Below are 24,443 nucleotides of genomic sequence, written 5' to 3' on the forward strand. Positions count from 1 at the left end.
AAAACTATTAATGATGAAAAAAAAATCAGAAGTCAATCAATCCATAAAACATAAAAAAGGGTAGTTTCTGGAACATTTTGAATAGGGCCGTTTTCCTTTCAAGAGTTTTTTTTTTTTTTGAGAACTGCAACATCGAATCTATTAAAACTATTAATGATGGGAAAAATCAGAAGTCAATCAATCCACAAGATATTGATCGAAATTGATGTTAGGCAGTGCATTAACATTGCCATGTTGTTCTTTCACGCATATAGTCGGATGAAAACGACATTAAACACGGTTCAGTAGCGTAAGGGACTACGCTCGCGACGCGGTGGAGCGTAGCGCTCCGAATCAAGGTGGGACCATCGCAAACTGCAGCGGATTTATTTTTACAGATTTTCATTCAAGGAGAATGTTTCGAGTGTTCTCTTATAAATCCCTCTCCTCTAGAACAATGGTGGTAACAAAGGTCCTTTTTCGATTCTAACCGCCAAGCCCCGCACAGCACCGCTTCGAACGTCGCCGCTTACGCAACCGCACCGTCCTTCATTTCGTTCTGACCCTGCTATACGTCGTCTAACTTTCATTCTCATGTACGCTCGAGTGAAATCGAGCTAAAGTACAGATGGCGTAGGCGGTTGCGCTCGAGGTGGGACCCTCGAGATTTGACTGCGGAGGTTAGTTGGGTCCCATTGCGATACAGAGACTTAGCACCCGATTGCATACATAGATCAGGACCTACTTGTTATTGTACTCTAGAGCGTTGAGCTAAGATGAGAGGATTTTCGAATTCTCTGGAAAAAGTCTGGAAAAAAGAAATTCTTACGTTTTAGTAGTGTTTTACAACGGATATTTAATAAATTGCTTAATCGAGCACTTGAAGCACTCTCTGTACAATTTTTGTTTGTTTTTTGAAATGATTAAATTTATGATTTTATTATAAATTTTTATGAATTATAAAAAAATTAAATTACTTTTTAAACTATTTTTAAATTAAATTAATTAGTTAAATTTTATGGGTAATTTTTTTAAATTTCAATTTGTAATTAAATTCATACTTTTGCATATCGCATAATTGCCTAAAAAAACAAGAAAAAGAACAAGAATTTTTTTAGTGTTGCTTCGTATTTCCTTCATGTACTCTTTTTTGTTTTTGTTTTTTTAGGCAATTATGCGAAAGTATGAATTTAATTATAAATTAAAATTCAAGTTAAATTCATCTATAAAATTTGAATTTCAAACTTAATTCAAAATTGATATAATTTATTTATAAATTCAATTATTTCAAAAAAAAAAGACTACGACAGCCACTCTTTCACTACGGGTGCTGAGTATTTTCTACGTAACGAATGTGATTTGCTAATTCCAGGGTATTATAATATTTGGCTGGATATTCACGATTACTGTATGGTTGTGGTCATGGTTTGGTATGGCGTTCGTGTTCGGAAAAATTTCTTGGGAGTATGATTTTTCTAAGTGGAGCTCGATTTATTTGAAGGTGACGTGTTTAAATCAATGTGATTCGATGTGGTACTGTATTGTACAGTATTCCTGAAAATATCAATAAATTTTGGTAAAGAAGCGAATTTTTATTCCAAATTAAATCCTAAATTAAATAAAAATTTAATTTATGGAATTTATAATTCATGGAAAGCTCAAAACTGGGGTGTGCTTAAATATTTGCCAAAATCAGAGTAATTTGGTTTTTTTTTTCAGATAATTGAATTAGCTTGGTGTTGGCCTTCTATTTTGATTTGTTACCTCATGTATGTTGGTATTACAATCCATCTATTAATGGTGAGTACCGGCAGTTTTTTCATTCCTAAAACTGAAAATAATACAAAATAAAAAAAAACAAGATCTAGTAAATGAATGAAATGAAGTAAATAATAAACAAATAATGTTTATTATTTACTTCTAACAAAACAAATACATAGATAATAAATAAAAATTCAAATTACTATATAATAAGGAATTAATAAATAATGAAAAATTAATAAATAATAAATAAAAAGAATACAAAATAAAGCAGTGGCGTTTAATAAACTATAGATGACTAACTTTTGTTTTAAAATCCGTCCCTTGATGGATTAGTCCGTCGGGATTTTTGGGAATGGGCAAAATGAAATCCTAAACATACTAGTCGAAAGCAAATGAGCTGCTGTTTTCAAAAACGATTCTGAAATTTGATTTTGACATATGTATGGGCGGAAAACAAGCAAAGTTTCCTCAACCACTTGTTAATTATTTTCACACCTCCTTTCGCAGTCCCAGCCATAGCGATATCGGAAAAGGTGTTCATAGGAGTTGCGCCTGCTCCCCAGAATTGGACAAATTGTTTAAAATATTCGTAATCAGGAAGTGAATTAGAACATTTTAGCAGACCACATTTTAGTTTTGTATGTTGGATAGTAAATAATGAATAAAAAAAAGGTTTGAAAGGAGTTTTAGGTAAGTAATTGAACTCTCTGTTACACCAGACGACCACGCCGCCACAGATCGAAATTCAGAAAAAAGAATCGTGGCGCGGCTCCTGGCAGAGATAATAGGGTATAGGTTTAGACGTGCAGGTAGGTCAAAATGATATGAAGCACAAGTGTTCATAGTTGCACGAGCGGTCGCGCTGGAGCAACGCGGTTTTTAACCGCTTGCAGCGTCCTGCGACCGGTCTGCTTGGCAATTTGCCAAAGTGACGTCAACTGACGGCATCCGAATCGATATTGGCTGCCTATTTTGTTTGTTTTCAATTGTTTTGCCTTTTTTTTCGTCTTTTAAGTTTTTTGTTTCCCATCTCCGTTATTTTTCTGTACTTGATTCTGATATCGAGATCTATATCGTATCTGTATTGTTCTTAAGTTATTTTATTGTTTTTGTCCATGTATTGCTTTTGAAATTCGGTTCAGAATTGTATCTATTTCTATGTTAATGTTATTTTTTTTTTTGTTTCTTCACCAACTCTCCTGCCTTTCAGACAAAAAAGAACATTAACGTGAAGCTAGATACACGAAAAAAAAAACAATACAATATCTTAAGAACAATACAGAAACGATATATAGTAGGGCTAAAGCGACATGAAGCTGTGTACGCAATTGCGTACACAGCTTCTCTCTCGGTTGCTCGCTTCGGTGGAGCGCAGCGGCTAGGAGGGCGGTGAAATCCTTGTTGACACCACCCATAGCGACGGTCCCACCTCGGTTCCAACTACTGCATCCACCCTGCCATTTTGAGCGCGTACGCAAATGCACAGCAACTACACTCGTGATTCATGTCGTTATGACCCGACTATAGATCCACATAACAAAAGCAAATGCAGCAAACATAATAAAAGTACGAAAAAAAGAAACGTAAAAGACGAAAAGAATAAACAGAAACAAAAGCAAAAAAGAAAATGAAAAAAAAAACAAAGTGTTGTGAGTAATATCGGTGCGAATGACGTCACCTCTCGTCACTATGGCAAATTGCCAAGCAGACCGCCCGCAGTGTCTCGCGAGCGGTTAAAACCGCGTTGCTCCAGCGAGACCGCCACTCGTGCAACTACACTCGTGCTTAAAGGCATCACCCCACGAATCTGAGGTGGGACGGATTCAGGTGGAGTATTCGTAAACGGGATCGTAGATTATGGAGATGGGAATGATTCCGTCTATTCCTCCCTGTATCAGTGGAAACGGACAACCCCGGAACGGTGCTTCCTACGACTTCCACAGTTGCAGCACGCCACCCGCCTGCGATTCGTCCGAATGGGTTTTCGACGAATCGCAGGCGGGGTGGGGTTGGGCGGAGCGCAAACGCAGACGTTGCGTTATATGAATACCCCACCTAAAATCCATAGCACCTCAGATTCGTGGGGTGATGCCTTTAATATCGTTTTAACCAGACTGTAGCCAGAAATACTGCAAATGCGTCGTGGTCACCTACATAATGGAAGAAGTACCGTAGTTAGTTGTCTAGCCATTCAGGCCATTAACATTGTTTTCATTTCACTGATCAGATTACCTTTTTCACGTCTGGTGAATCCCTTGAGTATGGACCGAGGTTAAAAAACGAAGATAACGTATCTAATAAACTTTTCGCGATGACAACATTCAAGAAATGTACATAAATACAGGAAAGAAATAAGGAAAAGGGGACTATATTGCTGAGATTATCAAAATAAATTCATTCAGCTAGTAGCTTAATTTCAGCTGAAAATTCTCATATAAACTATCCTAGAAAACAGAGCAAAAAGTCATTGCAATGTAGGGTGACCTTTCACTGTTATTATATCTGTAGCAGAAGTTCCACAATTTCCGAAGAAACGTCTTTCTTTTTTCCCTTCAGTGAAACGAATATTTTAGAACCAAGAAAAACATTGTGATTCAGACCAAAAGGGAAATCTCCACGAAAAAGTCACACAAACAAGAAATTCTCATATTTTCTCAAGCCACTTTGTCGAATGGTTATATGTTCGGTCTCATGGTAGCATGGAATGCTTCAGGTTCTGATTTTTGACCATTTCTTTTGCATGGAAGACGGTTGTTAAAGAAAAAGAAAGGAATACTATTTTTGCATCTAATTTCAGGGTTACTGGGCCTCACGCAGAATTATTATCAGTGTATAATAAATTGCATTTGGATCTCGTTCTGCTATCTAAATCCACTTCTTCTTCTTATCCTAAATAAGTGGGTTTTTTTCTCTAAAGGTAGATTCAATTAAATATGATACAATTACGTTTTCTGGAAACTTCTGATTTTTTCCTTCTTCAATATGTTTCTTTTTTTTTTAGGACAATTCGTCAAAAATTCCTTGCCTTTTTCCTACCGCAACGATATGCGCCCAAAACTGTTTCCATTCAGAAGAAGACAGTTGCAACTATATCTGCTATCTGATTTTCGTAAGGCTATGTTGTGTAATAAAAGTATAGTGAATCGTCAGTAGTTAAAAAAAGGTGTTGACGATCTAGCAGGTGGGGAAATAAAAGTGGCCTGGGAAAAAGAGTTCCACGTTACAAAGAAACACATGAAAGGAAAGGAAATAACTTGCTAATCTTCTTATACTGTAACAGATGTTGAAAATGAAAATGACCCTGACGAATTGGTACAGTACGTGACGCGTATCGAGACCGGTTCAGATGTGAGCCCTGGCTGTGTCAGTGTGAGTTGATCAGTGCACAGTTGGAGACTCACAGTCCAACAGAGTGTGTGTGTTGTGAAAAATTACGTTAGAACAAATCTGTGATAAAGTGTGGTCGGTTGTTTGCTCATGAATTTCATGGCATCACCCCCGAATCTGAGGTGGTACGGATTTCAGGTGGAGTATTCTTATACGGGATAGTAGATTATGGAGAGGAGGGTGATTCTGTCCATTTCTTCCTAATTGCCGTAAAAAACGGCCTGGAAGACGCGGCGCGTGCACAACGCTGGCGCGCTCCAGTCGAACTTCTTGTGGGAAATAGTGCGCCAGAACGCCCGAAGCCGCCTCTTCCGTGCCGCTTTTTGCGGCACTTAGGAAGAAATGGACGGAATCACCTCCCCTCTCCATAAGGTGTCCAGCAGAGTCCCATGCAACGATTAGTCACTACATGGCGTCAGATAAAAACTGTTTTGAACGAGACAAAAAACATTCTGATACGTTTCTGCACACCACACAAAATATGGGTGCAGTTAACCAGAAAATGCTTCAGAGTCCTAAGAAATCAACCCGACTCCTGTCGCAACAGACCGGCATAACATATCGAACATGCGGATGAATAATCCACCTGGACCTGAAAATGGATCCTTATAAAGTGCCTGTTGTTTATGCATTAAAACCAATAGGTGCCCCTCAGCTCCTTTAGTTTTGTGGTTGACTGTTCACTGAGATAATAACGATTGGCTTGGACATGGATCTTTTTTTTTCATTACTGATAAAGCCTGGTTTCATCTGAGTGGTTATGTGAACTTGCAGAATGGCGGATACTGAATATCGGACAATCCGCATCACTTCCACCGTATACCACTGCATAATCAGAAGATTGGTAGGTGGTATACAGTGCCTGCATGCCGTATTGTTGGTCTCATTTTCTTTCATCAGTCGGTGAAAAAAAAATTTCAAACATTCTATTTGTTGCAACCTTAATTGAGAAGGAAAAACCTACAGTTTCTTTCAACAGGAAGCTACAACTGCCCATACATCCCGTCGAACCATGGGTCATTTTCACACAATCTTCACTCTTGACAGAGTTGTTGGGTGAGGTCAGTTTGATACCGGCCTTTCCTGGCCACCCAGTTCACCTGATCTGTCAGTACTGTAATTAGTGGGAACCCTCAAAGCTAAGGTGTATCGCAACAACCCTCATAGTCTTCAAGAACTGCAGTAGAACATTTCGGATGATATTCTGGAGAATCCAGCAGTACAGCTTCGATCTGCCTTCGGCAACTTGCTGACCAGGGCTTAAAGGTGCCAGGAGATGAATGGTGGTCAATTTCAACATGTCTTATAAGCAGGTTTTCGAACTATCTCCTTTCTTCTAATGTTGCTGTTGCTTTGTAACGTGGAACTTTCCTCTCCGGGCCAATTTTGTCCGCTCCACCCATCATAACTCTCTAGTCGAATCTATTTTGCTTCTGACTCTGTTTTTGTTCAAGTGGTCTTCGATGTTTGGCATTCATTACATCTCGTATGCGAAGAGTGTTAAATTTGCATGTGGACACTGAAAAAGCATTGTTTTTCTTCTTATGAACAAATTCAATTAGTTATGATTTGTGACCGTATCTAGCTTTATCAGCGATTTGCAACCCACCGGGGATTACCACGCTTTTATTAGCGTATGGAAACTAAAAGAAATTACATGGAATTTTCTCGAATTCACTTTTACTCTTTGAATTGAATAAAAGTTGTTCACTGTAGAGAGCTTAGGGACTGGTCACAAGAGTTGTATTGGTGAGGGAGCGCAATTCGTTAAGAATTTTTCAGAACCACAATGGAGACTTTAGCGATGAGGCATGCTGTTCAGGTTTACACAACTCGAAAAGCAAAATCGAAAACTACAACAACGAGATTTTGTTTTATTTCGTATGCATCACAGCAAAGCAATATCGGCTTAGTTTTATGGCAAAATACAAATAAATAATAACAAATTATTTCTAATCTAATATTTTATTTTAAAAAATTCATCACATCAGGATGGTTTTGCATTAAGATTTTTATTGTATATTTTTAAATTTATTTTTTCACATCCACTAATTGTGAAAAAAAGAAAACATATTTATCTAAGCCGGGTCATTTAAGGAAAAATCGCCAAACTCATTGTCAGTGGAGCTTGGCGTAGTTCTTTTCGTGGCGGATAACACATCAAACATGTTGTTCTCCTACTCCAGAGAGTGAAGGATCCTCTCATGATATCTACTCCCCCAACGCAGAACGCTTAAAGACATCACCCCACGAATCTGGAGTGAAATGGATTTCCATGGTGGAGTATTCGTATACGGGGTCGTAGATTATTGAGAGAGGGGTGATTTCGTCAATTTCTCTCTGTATCAGAGGAAACGGACGACCCAGGAACGCTCTTTCTTATGGATGGCTTTTGTGGCAATGCGCAACGTTTGCGTTTGCGCTCCGCCCAATCCCACCCCGCCTACGATTCGTAGATTAAGGAGAGGGGTGATTTCGTTTATTTCTTCCTAATTGCCACAGAAAACGGCCTGGCAGATACGGCCTTCGAAAGTTTCGGCGCCCTATTTTCCACAAGAAGTTCGATTGGAGCGCGCCAGCCTTGTCCACGGATATTTCGGGCCATTTTTTTACTGCAATTAGGAAGAAATGGACGGAATCACACCCCTTTCCATAATCTACTATCCCGTGTACAAATACTCTACCTGAAATCCGCACCACCTCAGATCCGCGGTATGCTGCCTTTAACATCGATCTATTTATCGCGACTAACTTAGCCCAAGAGGGAAAAAGCAAATTGGGACTGAGAGCGACCTTGACGGGGGACTTTGAACAAGTGGGTTCACCAACTTCGGTGATCCTCAAGCGACTAACCACCACAATTTAGATAGTAGCAAATCAGCTGGAAGATAAATAAAATGAAGAATAAATAAATATAAATAATGAAGAAATCAATAAGAGTAGGTTATTCAAAGATAGTTGAAAGGAGAGGTAACATGAGGAAACAAATTAAAAAGAGTTATAACGGCAAGATATTAGTATTCTTGTTGGTGAATGAGCTTCAGTGAACTGAAAAGGTTCTGTGGGAAGGACTGGACATTAGCTGAAAAATACTGAAAAGTTCTATGGAAGAAGTTATTGAGGATTAGTTGAATATGTTGAATTTTTGCGTAATCTTAGTTAAAAACACTTGTTCTTTCTCCAGTAGGTGTGAAGTGCCAATATTTGCTAGGCGTTAACTAGATTTTGTTTCTACTTGCTCGAAAACAGAAGATCAAGTCAACTTGTATGCCTCTGACTTGATCTGTTCATACTTAATTTTTTGAAACGATCGTTGTGGCTAGTCACCGTTAGGTCTGCTGACATCCTTCCGAACAACATTCGGGTAGAAGTATCCTGCACCTTTTCAAGTTTGGTATTTCGTTTTTCTTTGAAGGAGTCCAAATATGAGAGCCAGCTACTTAGGATGAGGCAAGACGAACGATTTGTATACACGAGTAAGAATAGTTGGATTACTGGTGCGGGCAATCCGGAATGGAAGAAAATAGAAAGAGTATGCTTTTCGTATAATATGATCGGTAAGTTCTGAGAAATTTATCAGGAGATTATCATCGACAAAAATCTCAAAGTCTCATACAGATTTATAAGTGTCGTGAGCTACTCCATTTATACTATACTCAGGCAGATCCCCTTTACCTAAAAGCGTAACCAGAAACCAGTCAGAGTAAATCCAGTTTAGACGCCCAGTCAGACATGTCAGCTAGTGAATTCCGAAGTACGTACTTCCTGATAATTCTCATTATCATAGACGCTGTAGATCTTGATGTCATCGACGTACACTTGGAGCCTCACAAGCAAAGAAGTTCTGATCACATTAGGTACGTTGATTGTGTAGACAGGAAACAAGAGAGGGGACAGGACTGCCCTTTGTTGAACTCCACTACTGCAAAGGAGTTCGACTGAGTATCTGCGGCCCATTCTAACCGTCGAAACTTTAAGAGTTAGGGATTATGGATAAGATGTTAGGGTAAGAGAGATCCAATCTAAAAGGTTTTGTGACAGATGTTTGGTTGTTTGTATTTTCCCTCTATTTCTTTTGAAAATTCCCATTTTTTTGTGCTTGTTTATAATGGTACGAAGTGATTTCTCGCAATATATTTTCTTCATACTTTGAAATGAATTCGATTGAATATTCTAATGTTGTTGAATACTTGGGAAAACCATCTCTTCCCGATGGATTCGCGTGCGAATAACGGAAATCTGGCCACGTTACTCAGAACACAATCAAAGGAACGAATATCCTAGAAGATTTGGATATTTGCAACTGTGAGTGCATTATCAAGTATTTAAAGATTATATTCAAAGACAACATATCACGAAATTGACTGGCTTGGGATCTCCTGGTGAGTAAATAGCGGTAAGGAGAGTAAGCCACGACCAATGAGTGTGGCCGTGCTTAATTCCGCTCAGTAATTCACAAAAAGTGCGTTAGAAACAGCTTTGTTTGCACTGTCGTTAACCAACTACGATACAACTTGTTGCAGGATATAACGATAGCGATTCGGTTGTTGCCGAAAGTCGTCCGCAATCCAGCCAATGAAACTCACAAAGCAACCGAAGCTGCTCAGCCTGCGCAGAATCGCAGAAGCGTTGGCGATTGTCTTTGTTCGACTGCTCGTAATCAGTTGAATCGTTGGAGACTTTGATACAAAAGAAGCTATTTCACACGTTCTCTTCTATATTCCAAGTAAGAATTGAATCTCTCTCGACTATGTACGCAATTATCAATATCTATTCGTGGTGACGTCTCAACATCGTAAATTTCGCGGCACGCTCTCTATAATAACTCTAGCATTCGGGTTCGAGCACTCTTCAGAGTTGAAGATTTATGGTCTGATTTCTATACAGCTATAACTCACGGATATTCTTTTTTAGAACAATCTAAGTGCAGTCTTTGTCACTTCTTGGATTTTGATCGCTCCACTGAATTTCGTAGAAATACGCATCACTCTTTGTCCCACTTGATTGCTTAAGAAGTAAAACTTGTTTTTTAATTTAAATTATGGAAGAGATTGAAAATTGGGGAAAGTTAAGGGTTACGTTATGAGGGTAGAAAGGTGATTCTTTTTAAAAAAAATGACATCGGGTTTCTCAAAGTTAGTTATCCTGCACTTCCTCCATCATTTACCACTTAATCAGAAGATTAACCAAAGCGTCATTTATTTATTTTTTTTATTTCCAAGTGCCCTTTGGCTTTTCTGAAGTATGTCTCAGTAAAAGTTTTTTTTCCTGCTGAAACATCGTTCATTTCCATGTACCACTTGTTATTTTCTTATTTTCAATTCTTAAATATTCGGCTGATCCACAAAAGTGATATCACATGCTTCGTTTTTTTTTCCTGCAATCATTTCCAGCAATCTTTTCATTTCCGTTCACAATTTTTTCCAGATCCATTAAAATGACTCGGCAATGCCAAGTCAAGTGAATGATTTGCATTTAACGTGGCGATTTTTGACCTCAATGGGAAGGAGATGGTAATTCGATCCGTTTCTGCCCACCGTTGACAAACAAGCCGTTAATGTTGTCCACAATTTAAAAATGTCAAATTCTGAGTGTCGAATTTCTAGTGCTGGTCATTCGCGATCAGTTTCTGGCCATTACCATTTCCCTTCCCTTTGAAAGCTACACATCACGGTTTAAATTGCTGAGTTGAATTGTTGAATTATTTTTGGGAAATTTGCATATTTTTCATTAGGATAATATTGGCGTAGTTTTTTTTCTAAGTATTTAAATTCCTTTCACTTGTATTTGTTATGTAAACACACTATTGTTCCCAGGAAAAGGTGCAAAATAAAAGATAAATTTATATAAAATGACTGACATAAAAATTACGGTAATTTCAACAAATACAAATTTCTGATAATTGCTCGAGATTTTCTTCGCTGCTCAGTCTTTAAAGGACAAAAACATGTGGAAGAATTTTAGCTATACGAGATTTCCTCAATTATTCAAGAAAGTAGCAAGGTTATGTATTTATAACTACGCAGAATTTCTCCATTCTTAAACAATCAGAAACTATGAGAAACGATGAAAAAAGTTGAAATTCATTTTTTCAAAAGTTTCTTCGTTCCTTTTTTCGTTCCTTACATTTGTAGTCATTCACGTTGTAGAGTGGTTAGTTCAGTTAGTTATGCGTTTCTTTTTTTTTACTGCAAAGATCCGAGTAAATTCAATCAGAAAGCAGCCTTTTCTCTATGCTTCATTCTCTCTGGGAATATTCACCGCTTAAAGCAACAGCTTTTTTTTTTCTAAAACACCACAGGCTAACCCAATCGTTCTATTCTATCTTAGCTTATTCTTTCATTTAACACGAAGTTGATAAGGGAACAAAGAGAGAGCAACTGAGTCCATTGAAATTTGCTCTCTTTTTTTTGGAGGATTCTTGGAATAACATGATTTTTAGACTCTAGTCGTGAAGAAACGCTGTTTTTTCACTTTTGGACCAGCTGGACCCGGATTATTTCAAATTCTCTACCACATGTTCCACTAGTCGATCAGTAAAATGAAAGTGAATACCGCAAAAAGGTTTAAGAAGGGAACCCCCTGGGAAATAGCTTTCTATGTTCTCCGCAGTGTTTTTTTTTTGGATTCGTTGCATCAGGAAACTTCAGGGTATGCGCAAAAATATCATAAACGAGCATTTAGGGTATCCATAAAAATATCATCGATGATCATTCAGGGTATCCACAAAAATATCACAAACGAGCATAGAACTGAATTTTATTTTCAAGCATTGAATCAATACAAATCCATGGAATTGGGGTTTCATGATGTACAGGATATCTTAGGGATGTCCTGTTATGACCTCAATATTGTAGCGCAGTGGTAAGAAAAAGAGAATTTCATTCTTTCTGCTTTTTTTTCTGCCTCTTCTATTTCAAAATGTCGAATGGAAACTAATGAATGATTTTTTAATTCATTTCCTGGTCGGAAAGCTAAAGAGGCCGAGGTCCGCTAAGAGGAGGTGAAGTGAAAGGGAATCGAGTTCAAGTGGTGCATATGAGACAACACCGCCCGATGGAGATCACGCGTTGATCGACGATCATTCAAAACTGTTGCAACACGCTTCTTTCTCAGTTTTTAAAAAATCAGCTTCATGAGGCGATTTTTGGTCAACTTTATTCTAGCTAGTTTGTGTTATTTGGATTCAATCTGATCCGCTTTACTGGCAATTCATTCATTCATTCACCCATTCACTCATCTATACATTCGTTTATTCATTCATTCATTCATTCATTCATTCATTCATTCATTCATTCATTCATTCATTCATTCATTCATTCATTCATTCACTCATTCATTCGTCTTTTGTTGTGGAAACCTGTTTTTAACCAATCCGATATATCTGGAAAACGTTTTTCGATGTGGGCGGAGCATGAGACTAATGACGAAGGCATCTTTCGCAAACACTTTTTCTCGTCGTGACAGTAGGGCGGAAATTTTCAATAATTTTTGTGAAGCTGCCTTTGCTATGCTAGTTTTGTTCAACACTTTTGGTGCCCTTGTATTTTAGAAGAAAAAATGGCGCAGCAAAAAAATCTGCTAAGCTGCTCTTGCTTTGCTTTGTGCTTCAACTGTAATTATTGCAATTAAATGTAATTGCGAATGTAATTAATTCAATTATTCATAAGCTAGAGCGATAGATTTTTATGGTTTGATTTCCATCGGGACAAATATCCAATAAAAAAACAAAGCAAAAAAAAAACATCCACCAAAACCAAACCTAAGTCATCAAGAAATGTAGTTGGGTAAGAAAATCCCAATGAAAATGTGACGAAACGTTCCAACGTTAAAATTAATGGACGAGTTCACTTCTCTTTTGTGCATGAGCACACCCATATGAACATCACGTGAATACTACTATCGTGCCATTAAGTCGTTCCTTAACTTTCTCTAACGTAAATTTCTGAACGAATTCTTGGCCTTATTAACTAAATTCAAGGACTTTTGCGAGAAATCAATTTGTTCATTTTTTTGTTCAATTAATTGATTTATTCATTTTTTAATTGATTTATTTATTTATTCAAATCATAACTCGTCCATATCGATGGTATGTGTGGTTTTTGTTGTAATACTGCCTTTAATTCCTTGCTTTTGTTAATCCTTGATAATAACCATCAAAATTCTAGCAAATACCCATTTTTTTACACTTTATAGAAAGATTTCTTTTCTATTTACCGTATATTTTGCAGGGTTTCTGGACTGCACTAAGTCTTTTCCTAGCCTTAAAATCACCTTGAGGTTAGAATTATTAGGAAGTGGATCTGGTCCACGGTGGAAAACAGTTTAGTTAATTTTGCAGTGTTTCGTTTCACATAGGCTTTATCTTGTTTCGAAAAGTAACATAAAAAGTTGGAGAAACACATGTTTCCTGGAGAAAATTTTCGGTTCTGACTATTGGCAGAGGTTTTAGTTTTAAAAGTTCCCTTCAGCGATAAGATATCTTTTTTCTGTGTGTATTTTTCTCTGTGTTATTTATTTATTATTTATTATTCACAATGGATTGTGGGTGTGCACGTGGTCATTTGATGCAATGAGTTTGTTTTTCGGTTGATGCTCTCCTTCTCGCCGCCAAAGAAAGCCAGGCATCGGCATAATCTCGGGAATAGATGCTCTCCTCCTATCTCGTATTGGCGAATAAATATCATTACTATACGAATGAAAAAAGAATAACGTAAACATGCTATAGAACACTATTTTTCCCACTTCTTTAAAGGTTGACCCTATGCATGGGATTGATTTTTCCTCTAAGTGAGTTCTGTAGATTTATGGGCACCTAATCAGAGGTGTATAATATCTAATTTTCAGCCGCACTTAGCGGATAATTATAGAAGTATGAGATTTTCTCTGTCCGTTAACGAGCACTTTTAGCCGGTCATGTACTTGATGTCTACATTTTTTAAAAAGTATTTTTCAAGTATTCTCATATTTTGATGTGTGCATTCATTGAAAATAATTTGAAACGCTATCCATTTAATTCTTTTCCACTTCAATAGTCTTATAGATACCAGTTATTTTATTTTACACTTTTTTATTTACAAATATTTTTTTTACACATTTTGTCTCTCATGTCAACTTCTTCCTTTTGTTTCAATATCACAGGTATAGAGTTTTTCGAGAATTTTTCTAACTTATTCTAATTTATTCCGGTGCCTCAAGAACAATGGGGAAAAAAGAAAGAAAAGAAGAAAGGAATAGTTTCTTACTTCAGTACCTTCTACAAATTTTCTAAAAATTACCATTTAAGTAACAACCTTGATAAAAAACGTACTTTTTTATTACCGGAAGTATTATTGTTATTGTAATTCAACTAGAAATGCTTTTCTGGAATCTACGTAGGTGAGCTTTTCACGTGCAAGAAAAATCTATGATGTACTATCTCTTGAGCTCTTCCTTAAAATGGTCGTTGACCGTCGTGCCGACCAGCACTTATCGTGACTATAGATAGAATGACAAACTGCGCTTTGTTTACTTATCAAATACAGTCACAAGGCAAGACAAGAGATTTTTCTCCGATCTGATCGAAATGTTCTGACCACGTCGAATTTGTGCGAATAAATTACTGAATGAATGGATGAACGGATGAATATGTGGATGAATAAATGAGTGAATGAGTTAGTGAATGATCGAACGAATGATTGAATGAATGAATGAATGAATGAATGAATGAATGAATGGATTGATGAATGAATGGATTGATGAATGAATGGATTGATGAATGAATGGATGAATGGATTGATGAATGAATGAATGAATGAATGAATGAATGAATGAATGAATGAATGAATGAATGAATGAATGAATGAATGAATGAATGAATGAATGAATGAATGAATGAATGAATGAATGAATAGAGAGAGTATAAAGAACAGTATGTATTTAATGGGCAAGAAAATTATATGCAAATAGGAAGATCACGTGAATTTGCTTTGAGATTTCACCTTGATCACCATTTATTCATTCATTCATTCGTTCGTTCGTTCATTCATTCATTCATCCATTCATTCACTCGCTCATTCACTCTTTCATTCACTTTGAGCATTATTTCTGAGAAATGACGTATTTGAATTTTTTTCCAAAGACTTAGCTATCAGGAGTTTTTGCCAGACAACAAAAAAAGGCAAGTTCTTGACGTTGAATACCTCAGATATTAGGAAATTTTAGAATAAAAATGTGACGAAAAGAAGTTTTCAAGATGCTCAGCTTTCTCTATCTTGTATTATTTTTTTATTTCGCACTGTGTCAATAATATTGTTTTGTTTTCATTGGGAGAGGTGTTTGCTCGTTGTACCCCACGCGATGATAATTTTTTTCTCATTGAATCGCAGAATCAAAAAAATAACTCTCGTTTGAAATCTAAATTTATTTTTTAATATTTCTTATTTAAATCTCAAATCATCTTATTCTGTTTCTATAACGACAAAAAATCTCTGCATGAAAATGCAGAGCTTGTCTAATTTAGCAAAAACGGTGGGTGGATATCAGAGCTTAACTCAGTTATCCGCGTCTTCGACGCGGTCTGCCGTCCTTAGCATATGTCTCAGCCTATTCTGTTCCATCCTCGACTAGATTTCCCGTAGGGTAAAGCAATCCATCTCTATTCCATAATTTGGAAACGTTGCATTTTGCCCGAACCATCCATCAACGTCGATTGTCCACACACTTTCTCCTAGTGCCTCAGTTCAGAACTTTTTTTTACGTCTACGAGACCTTCTTTGAGCTTGGGTCTAAGAGCATCCTGAGTGTTCTGAGAGTAATATTCGAAAATATTCATCTCCTTCCGAACATTCACTTCACCGCGCGAATTCCACTGGCTAATTTTAGTTTTCTGTATTTTTCTAGTTCTTTTTCTCATTCTTTCGCATTGAGGTAACATGTACTAGAAATATCTATTTATTTTCTTCCATTACTTCTTCTTAGCTCCGTTCCATTTATTAATTTACCGTTCATCACCGTGATGAATTTGTTAACTAGTGAGCGCATAGACGCATTCTTTTGGAGTCATGTGGGTTTTCCTAAAACAGCCTCGTTCTCTTCTATAGCAAAATATTTTAGCAACAATCTTAGGAGATCTTCTATTTAAAATTCATCATTATCAAACTAATTTATATGTGCAACGTCGCTATTCCAAAAAAAAAACAATTCTAACGAATAACTTGAAAGAAAAAACTCACATTCATTAAAGTGGACTTATAATTGCTTATAATTAACAATTTTAAATCACTACAATTACATTATATTAAACTATTATTGGTACAAACTGTAAGAAAATGAAGGAAGTGAGAACACTTCTCTACGAGGATGTTACCGCTAACGTATTTGAGCGACCTCTTTGGCACCTAATAAAGTAGTAATGTTCCAGTCTTTCTCAGAAGAAACATTGTAAAATAATAAAAGTCCTGTTTTTGACCTTTTTTTTAAAAAAGATTTCTTGATGTATGCATTGTTTTGTTTGGTGTTGTAGCATTATAACGTTAACAGAGCTCAGAGAAGCTGCATATTTTCGTCTGAAATTGACACCAAGCTTGCAGCGATCATCTGGCCTATTGCTGGATTATCATGGGAAAAGTCCAGCTGTGGCTGACATAAAGTATTCGTCGCTTCTCGAAAATATTTCTGACATTTTCGGTTATGTGGAGGATGTTACGCGCCATTCTTTTTACGAAAAAAAAAACAAAGAAAAGGAGAGAAGATATTAATTAGTATTTTTTTTAATAATAAAATATAAAAAAAAAAAAAAAAATTGGGTTGAATTTTTTTTTTATTAATTAAAATAAAAATTGGTGGAGGGAAAGAAGAATTTTTATTAGTTTTTGGGGGGTTTTTTTTTTATTTTTTTTTTTTTTTTTTAAAATTTTTATAGGGTTGCAAAAGCTTTTTTTTCTTGAAAACTTTCCGAAAAGCGGTGGAAACGCTAAGATTTTTTTGGAAGCAGACGATTCGAAAATCGAAAGATCGCTTGGCGCAATGGTAGTGCGTTCGACTCCAGGTCGAAAGGTTACGTGTTCGATCCGCCAAGTGGTCAGGAGTTTTGCAATGACGCGCGAATTTTGGTTTCCCTGATTTTTGGGAATAGACGTTACAAGCTTGTTTGATCAAATTAGATAGTTGTCGAACATTTTCTCGGTTCAATCCCAGTTCTTTTTCAATTGTGCAGATAATGTAAATACTTTGGATGTAGAACAATACCCTAAATGTTGAAATTAACTCATGCGAAGCATTCGATGTCTTTTATCATGTGCTTCCTATTATGTATCTCATCTCAAAAATCGTTCTGAGAGCATCATTATGCTCGCTGAGAAAAATACGTTGTAAACGAATGAGTATACATGTGATGATTAAAATAAAATAAATTATGGAATGCTTCTCTTTCTCTCCTTGAGTTCTGGTTAATTCGAATATAAACCATGTCATATCTTCTAAAATCTGTATGATTTAGTACCCCAGTCGAGTTAGTTTAACTGATTCTTACAAAACTATTTCTCTCCGTTCTGTTTTCTTTTTACTAGTCTATTAAATTATCATGGAATCGCTACTTTAAAAAGTCTCAAAGCATTTCTTATATGTAGGTTGCTGTACCACGTTGTCTTTTTGAGTGTGTCTTGGCAATTAGTGCTCTGTCGCAGATCTGGGACTCCCCTTCATCGACAAAAAATTGTTGTTTTGAACGTTAACGATTTTATTGACTCAACCTGCCATTGTATGCTCGAGACGGGAGGATGCAGTGCAACTGGTGACGCTTGTTTTCTGGTAGCGCGTTCTTGCTGATCGAAAGATGTTTCTCCGCTCAACAAGTCAGGAGTTTTGCACTCGGCCGAAAACTACAACTTCCACCATTTGCTAATTCCATCCAGAAAAAGAAGACTTTCTCAACTGTGAGACCGCTTGATAATGGTAGCGCGTTCGACTCCAGATCGAAAGGTTGTCGCGTTCGATCCGCTCAGTGGTCAGGAGTTTTGCACTCGGCCGAAAACTACATACCTCTTATTGTATGCTCGAATAGTTTTGGGAAACCACAAGATTCTTCGGGAAGAAGGACTTTCTCAACTGTGAGACCGCTTGGCGCAATGGTAGCTCAATCGACTCCAGATCGAAAGGTTGGGCGTTCGATCCGCTCAGTGGTCACTCGGCCGAAAACTACATTTTGCACTCGAATAGTGGTGGAAAACACGAAAAGAAGGACTTTCTCAACTAGACCGCTTGGCGCAATATTCACTCCTGCTTCGAACTCCTGAAAAAACTGAGACTCTTCGGGAAGAAGAACCTTCGATCCCGACTTTCGAACTGAACGCCACTACCGCTTGGCGCAATGGTAGCGCGTTCGACTCCAGATCGAAAGGTTGGGCGTTCGATCCGCTCAGAATTCGAGCATCAGGAGTTTTGCACTCGGCCGAAAACTACATACCTGCATTGTATGCTCGAATAGTGGTGGAAAACTTGAGATTCTTCGGGAAGAAGGACTTTTTCGGCTACAAGACCGCTTGGCGCAATGGTAGCGCGTTCGACTCCAGATCGAAAGGTTGGGCGTTCGATCCGCTCAGTGGTCAGGAGTTTTGCACTCGGCCGAAAACTACCATTCCACCATTTGCTCTCAATAGTGGAAAAAAACATGAGATTTTTCGGGAAGAAGGACTTTCTCAACTGTGAGACCGCTTGGCGCAATGGTAGTGCGTTCGACTCCAGATCGAAAGTTCGATCCGCTCAGTGGTCAAAACTCCAGACTCGAAAACTACAACGTTAACCTTTCGATCTGGAGTCGAACGCGAGACCATTGGCCAAGAAGGACTTTCTCAACTTGAGACCGCTTGGCGCAATGGTAGCGCTTCGTTCGAAGTGGTCAGAAAGTTTGCACTCGGCTCAATCCGTTTTTTCACTATTATTCCAGCAAACATTGTATGTAGTTTTCGAATAGTGGTGCAAAACTCCTGAGACACTTCGGATCGAAGGACTTTCCTTTCAATCTGTGAGACCGCTTGGCGCAATGGTTGCGCGTTCGACTCCAGATCGAAAGGTTGGGCGTTCGATCCGCTCAAAACTCCTGTGGTCAACGAGTTTTGCACTCGGCCGAAAACTACATAGTATTGTATGCTCGAATAGTGGTGGAAAACTCCTGAGACTCTTCGGATCGAAGGACTTTTCAATCTGTGAGACCGCTTGGCGCAATGGTTGCGCGTTCGACTCCAGATCGAAAGGTTGGGCGTTCGATCCGCTCAGTGGTCAGGAGTTTTGCACTCGGCCGAAAACTACATAGTCTCCATTGTATGCTCGAATAGTGGAAAAACTCCTGAGACTCTTCGGAAGAAGGACTTTCTCAACTTTCGATCTGCTTGGCGCAATGGTACCATTGCGACTCCAGATCGAAAGGTCGTTCGATCCGCTTGGTCAGGAGTCCTTCTTTCCGAAAACTCGAAGAGTCTCAAAAACTTTTTCTACTATTCGAATAAATGGTGAAAAACATGAGACTCTTCGGGAAGTTTTCTTTCCGAACTGTGAAACTCCTTGACCAATGGTAGCGGTTCGACTCCAGATCGAAAGGTTGGGCGTTCGATCCGCTCATTGGTCAAGAGGTCTCACTCGTTGAAAACTCCTTCTTCTCGAAGAATCTCAAGTTTTCGAATATTCGAGCAAAAACATGGAGACTCTTCGGGAAGAAGGACTTTCAAAACTCCTGACCGCTTGAGCGGATCAATGGTAGCGCGTTCGACTCTGGAGATCGAAAGGTTGGGCGTTCGATCCGCTCAGTGGTCAGGAGTTTTCCTCTTCCGAAAACTCATAGTTTCCACCATATTGCTCGAATAATGGTGGAAACTGAGACTCTTCGGTAAGAAGGACTTTCTCAACTGTGAGACCGCTTGGCGCAATGGTAGCCTTTCGACTCCAGATCGAAAGGTTACCGTTCGATCCGCTCAGTGGTCAGGAGTTTTGCACTCGGCCGAAAACTACATTTTCCACCATTATTCGTAGCAACAATAGAAAAAACATGAGACTTTTCGGCCGAAGAAAACTTTCTCAACTGAGACGGATCGAATGGTAACCTTTCGATCTGGAGATCGAACGGCTACCATTGCGCCATCCGCTCACAGGTCAGGAGTTTTGCACTCGGCCGAAAACTACATACCCACCATTATGCTCGAATAGTGGTGGAAAACTTGAGACTTTCGGGAAGAAGGACTTTCTCAACTGTGAGATCGAACGCTTGGCTTTCAATCTGGAGTCGAACGCGTTGCGACTCCAGATCGAAAGGTTGAGGCGTTCGATCTTCTCGAAGTGGTCAGGAGTTTTGCACTCGGCCGAAAACTAGCATACCTCTAATGTATGCTCGAATTTTGGTGGAGTGCAAAACTCCTGAGACTCTTCGGGAAGAAGGACTTTCTCAACTGTGAGACCGCTTTGCGCAATGGTAGCACGTTGACTCCAGATCGAAAGGTTCAAGCGTTCGATCCGCTCAGTGGTCAGAGTTTTGCACTCGGCCGAAAACTCCAACCACTATTTGCGGATCGAACGTGGTGGAAACATTTCTTCGAAGAAGGACTTTCTCAACGCGCTAAAATTGAGTTTTCCACCGGCCGACTTTCCTCGAGCTCAAGTTTTTTCTCATACAATAGATGATCGTAGTTTTCGCTAAGCAAAACTCCTGACCACTGAGCGGATCGAACGCAATGGTAGCGCGTTCGACTGGAGATCGAAAGGTTTGGCGTTCGATCCGCTCAGTGGTCAGGAGTTTTGCTTCCCGAAAACTACATACCTCCACCACTATTGCTCGAGCATAAATGGTGGAAAACTTGAGTTTTCGGCCGAGAAGGACTTTCCTCAACTGTGAGACCGATCGCAATGGTAACCTTTCGACTCCAGATCGAAAGGTTACGTTCGATCCGCTCAGTGGTCAGGAGTTTTGCACTCGCTCGAATAGTGGTATGTAGTTTTCGGCCGAGTGAGAACTCCTTCCACTGAAGAAGGATTTCCTGGAGTCGAACTTGGTCTCCGTTTGAGAAAACTCGACTCAAGTTCGATCTCCACCAGTTTTGCATTCGAATAATGGTGGAATAGAAAAACTTGAGACTTTTCGGTGAAGAAGGACTTTCCAACTGTGAGACCGCTTGGCGCAATGGTAGCGGATCGACTCCAGATCGAAAGATTGGGCGTTCGATCCGCTCCATTGGTCAAGAGTTTTGCACTCGGCCGAAAACTACATCTTCCCGAAGAATGCTCAAATTTTCCAAAAAAACTTGAGACTCTTCGGGAAGAAGGACTTTCTCAACTGTGAGACCGCTTGACGCAATGGTAGCGGATTCGACTCCAGATCGAAAGGTTGGGCGTTCGATCCGCTCATTGCGTCAGGAGTTTTGCACTCGGCCGAAAACTACATCCTCTATTATGCTCGAATAGTGGTGGAAACTTGAGACTCTTCGGGAAGAAGGACTTTCTCAACTGTGAGACCGCTTGGCGCAATGGTAGCGCGTTCGACTCCAGATCGAAAGGTTGGGCGTTCGATCCGCTCAGTGGTCAGGAGTTTTGCACTCGGCCGAAAACTACATAGTCTCCCCTATTTGTTTGCTGGAATAATGGAAAAAAACTTGAGACTCTTCGGAGTCGAGAAGGACTTTCTCAACTGTGAGACCGCTTGGCGCAATGGTAGCGCGTTCGACTCCAGATCGAAAGGTTGGGCGTTCGATCCGCTCAGAGGTCAGGAGTTTTGCACCGGGCCAAAAACTACATACCTCTATCGTATGATCGAGTAGTGGTGGAGAACTTGAGATTCATCGGAAAGAAGGACTTTCTCAACTGTGAGACCGCTTGGCGCAATGGTAGCGCGTTCGACTCCAGATCGAAAGGTTGGGCGTTCGATCCGCTCAGTGGTCAGGAGTTTTGCACTCGGATCGAAAACTACATACCTCTTCGATCTGGAGTCGAATAGTGGTACCATTGCGCCAAGAAGGTCTTTCACAACTGAGAAAGTCCTTCTTGGCGAATGGTCTCAAGTTCGACTCCAGATCTATTCGAGTTCATCCGCTCGAGGTCAAGTTTTCGGCCGAGTGAAAACTCCTGACCACTTTGCTGGAATAAACGCCCAAACTTTCGATCTGGAGTCGAACGACTTTCTAGACCATTGCGCAATGGTAGCGTTCGACTCCAGATCGAAAGGTTGGGCGTTCGATCCGCTCAGTGGTCAGGAGTCTCACTCGGCCGAAAACTACATTTTCCACCACTATTCGAGCATAAACTAGCATACCTCTATTGTAGTTTTCGGCCGAGTGAAAACTCCTGACCACTGAGCGGATCGAACGCCCAACCTTTCGATCTGGAGTCGAACGCGCTACCATTTCGGGAAGAAGGACTCTCAACTTGAGACCGCTTGGCGCAATGGTAGCTTCGACTCCAGATCGAAAGGTTTCCACGTTCGATCCGCTCAGTGGTCAGGAGTTTTGCACTCGGCCGAAAACTACATACCTCTAGCGTATGCTCGAACGGTGAAAAAAACTTGAGAATCTTCGGAAGGAAGGACTTTCTCAACTGTGAGACCGCTTGGCGCAATGGTAGCGCGTTCGACTCCAGATCGAAAGGTTGGGCGTTCGATCCGCTCAGTGGTCAGGAGTTTTGCACCGGGCCGAAAACTACATACCTCTATTGTATGCTCGAATAGTTCGGCCGAGTGCAAAAAGAAGGACTTTCCTGAACACTGAGACCGATCGAATGCCCAACCTTTCGATCTCCAGATCGAAAGGTTACCATTCGATCCGGTCTCACAGTTGAGGAAGTCCTTCTTCGGCCGAAAACTCATAGTTTTCCACCATTATTCGAGCATACAATAAAAACATGAGACTCTTCGGGAAGAAGGACTTTCTCAACTGTGAGACCGCTTGACGCAATGGTAGCGCGTTCGACTCCAGATCGAAAGGTTGGGCGTTCGATCCGCTCAGTGGTCAGGAGTTTTGCACTCGGCCGAAAACTACATACCTCTATATGCTCGAATAGTGGTGGAAAACATGAGACTCTTCGGGAAGAAGGACTTTCTCAACTGTGAGACCGCTTGGCGCAATGGTAGCGCGTTCGACTCCAGATCGAAAGGTTGGGCGTTCGATCCGCTCAGTGGTCAGGAGTTTTGCACTCGGCCGAAAACTACATACCTCTATTGTATGCTCGAATAGTGGTGGAAAACATGAGATTTTTCGGGAAGAAGGACTTTCTCAACTGTGAGACCGCTTGGCGCAATGGTAGCGCGTTCGACTCCAGATCGAAAGGTTGGGCGTTCGATCCGCTCAGTGGTCAGGAGTTTTGCACTCGGCCGAAAACTACATACCTCTATTGTATGCTCGAATAGTGGTGGAAAACTTGAGATTCTTCGGGAAGAAGGACTTTCTCAACTGTGAGACCGCTTGGCGCAATGGTAGCGCGTTCGACTCCAGATCGAAAGGTTTGGCGTTCGATCCGCTCAGTGGTCAGGAGTTTTGCACTCGGCCGAAAACTACATACCTCTATTGTATGCTCGAATAGTGGAGGAAAACACGAGACTCTTCGGGAAGAAGGACTTTCTCAACTGTGAGACCGCTTGGCGCAATGGTAGCGCGTTCGACTCCAGATCGAAAGGTTGGGCGTTCGATCCGCTCAGTGGTCAGGAGTTTTGCACTCGGCCGAAAACTACATAGTCTCCACCATTTGCTGGAACAATAGAAAAAAACTTGAGACTCTTCGGGAAGAAGGACTTTCTCAACTGTGAGACCGCTTGGCGCAATGGTAGCGCGTTCGACTCCAGATCGAAAGGTTGGGCGTTCGATCCGCTCAGTGGTCAGGAGTTTTGCACTCGGCCGAAAACTACATAGTCTCTACCATTTGCTGGAATAATAGAAAAAAACTTGAGATTCTTCGGTAAGAAGGACTTTCTCAACAGTGAGACCGCTTGGCGCAATGGTAGCGCGTTCGACTCCAGATCGAAAGGTTGGGCGTTCGATCCGCTCAGTGGTCAGGAGTTTTGCACTCGGCCGAAAACTACATACCTCTATTGTATGCTCGAATAGTGGTGGAGAACTTGAGACTCTTCAGAAAGAAGGATTTTCTCAACTGTGCGACCGCTTGCGCAATGGTAGCGCGTTCGACTCCAGATCCAAAGGTTTTTTCACGTTCGATCCGCTCAGTGGTCAGGAGTTTTGCATTGGGCCGAAAACTACATACTCCACCATTGTATGCTCGAATAACGCCCAAACTTGAGATCTGGAGTCGAAGGACTTTCTCAACTTGAGACCGCTTGGCGCAATGGTCTTCGACTCCAGATCGAAAGG

The 24,443-nt window shown here is 39.9% G+C and overlaps 2 protein-coding genes across 3 annotated transcripts in view; both read left to right on the top strand.

The window, feature by feature from the left end:
- RB195_003638 (uncharacterized protein) overlaps positions 1-4,847 on the top strand; it is a gene marked incomplete at both ends in the record, with an annotated part of 44,358 nt that extends 39,511 nt beyond the window's left edge. For both annotated transcript variants that reach the window (XM_064201376.1, XM_064201375.1), the window contains 5 exons: positions 1,352-1,480; positions 1,699-1,779; positions 4,342-4,456; positions 4,541-4,640; positions 4,745-4,847. In XM_064201376.1, coding sequence (XP_064057255.1) covers positions 1,352-1,480; positions 1,699-1,779; positions 4,342-4,456; positions 4,541-4,640; positions 4,745-4,847 — 528 coding nt within the window. The remainder of the gene's footprint in view (positions 1-1,351; positions 1,481-1,698; positions 1,780-4,341; positions 4,457-4,540; positions 4,641-4,744) is intronic.
- Positions 4,848-21,971: 17,124 nt separating this feature from the next.
- RB195_003639 (uncharacterized protein) lies at positions 21,972-22,394 on the top strand (the record flags this gene model as incomplete). Its single annotated transcript, XM_064201377.1, has 1 exon — positions 21,972-22,394. One exon carries the CDS (start codon positions 21,972-21,974, stop codon positions 22,392-22,394), a length of 423 nt encoding a protein of 140 aa, XP_064057258.1.
- Between the last annotated feature and the right edge of the window lie 2,049 nt (positions 22,395-24,443).

The sequence above is a fragment of the Necator americanus genome, chromosome IV, assembly GCF_031761385.1.
Source record: "Necator americanus strain Aroian chromosome IV, whole genome shotgun sequence".
Lineage (NCBI taxonomy): Eukaryota > Metazoa > Nematoda > Chromadorea > Rhabditida > Ancylostomatidae > Necator > Necator americanus.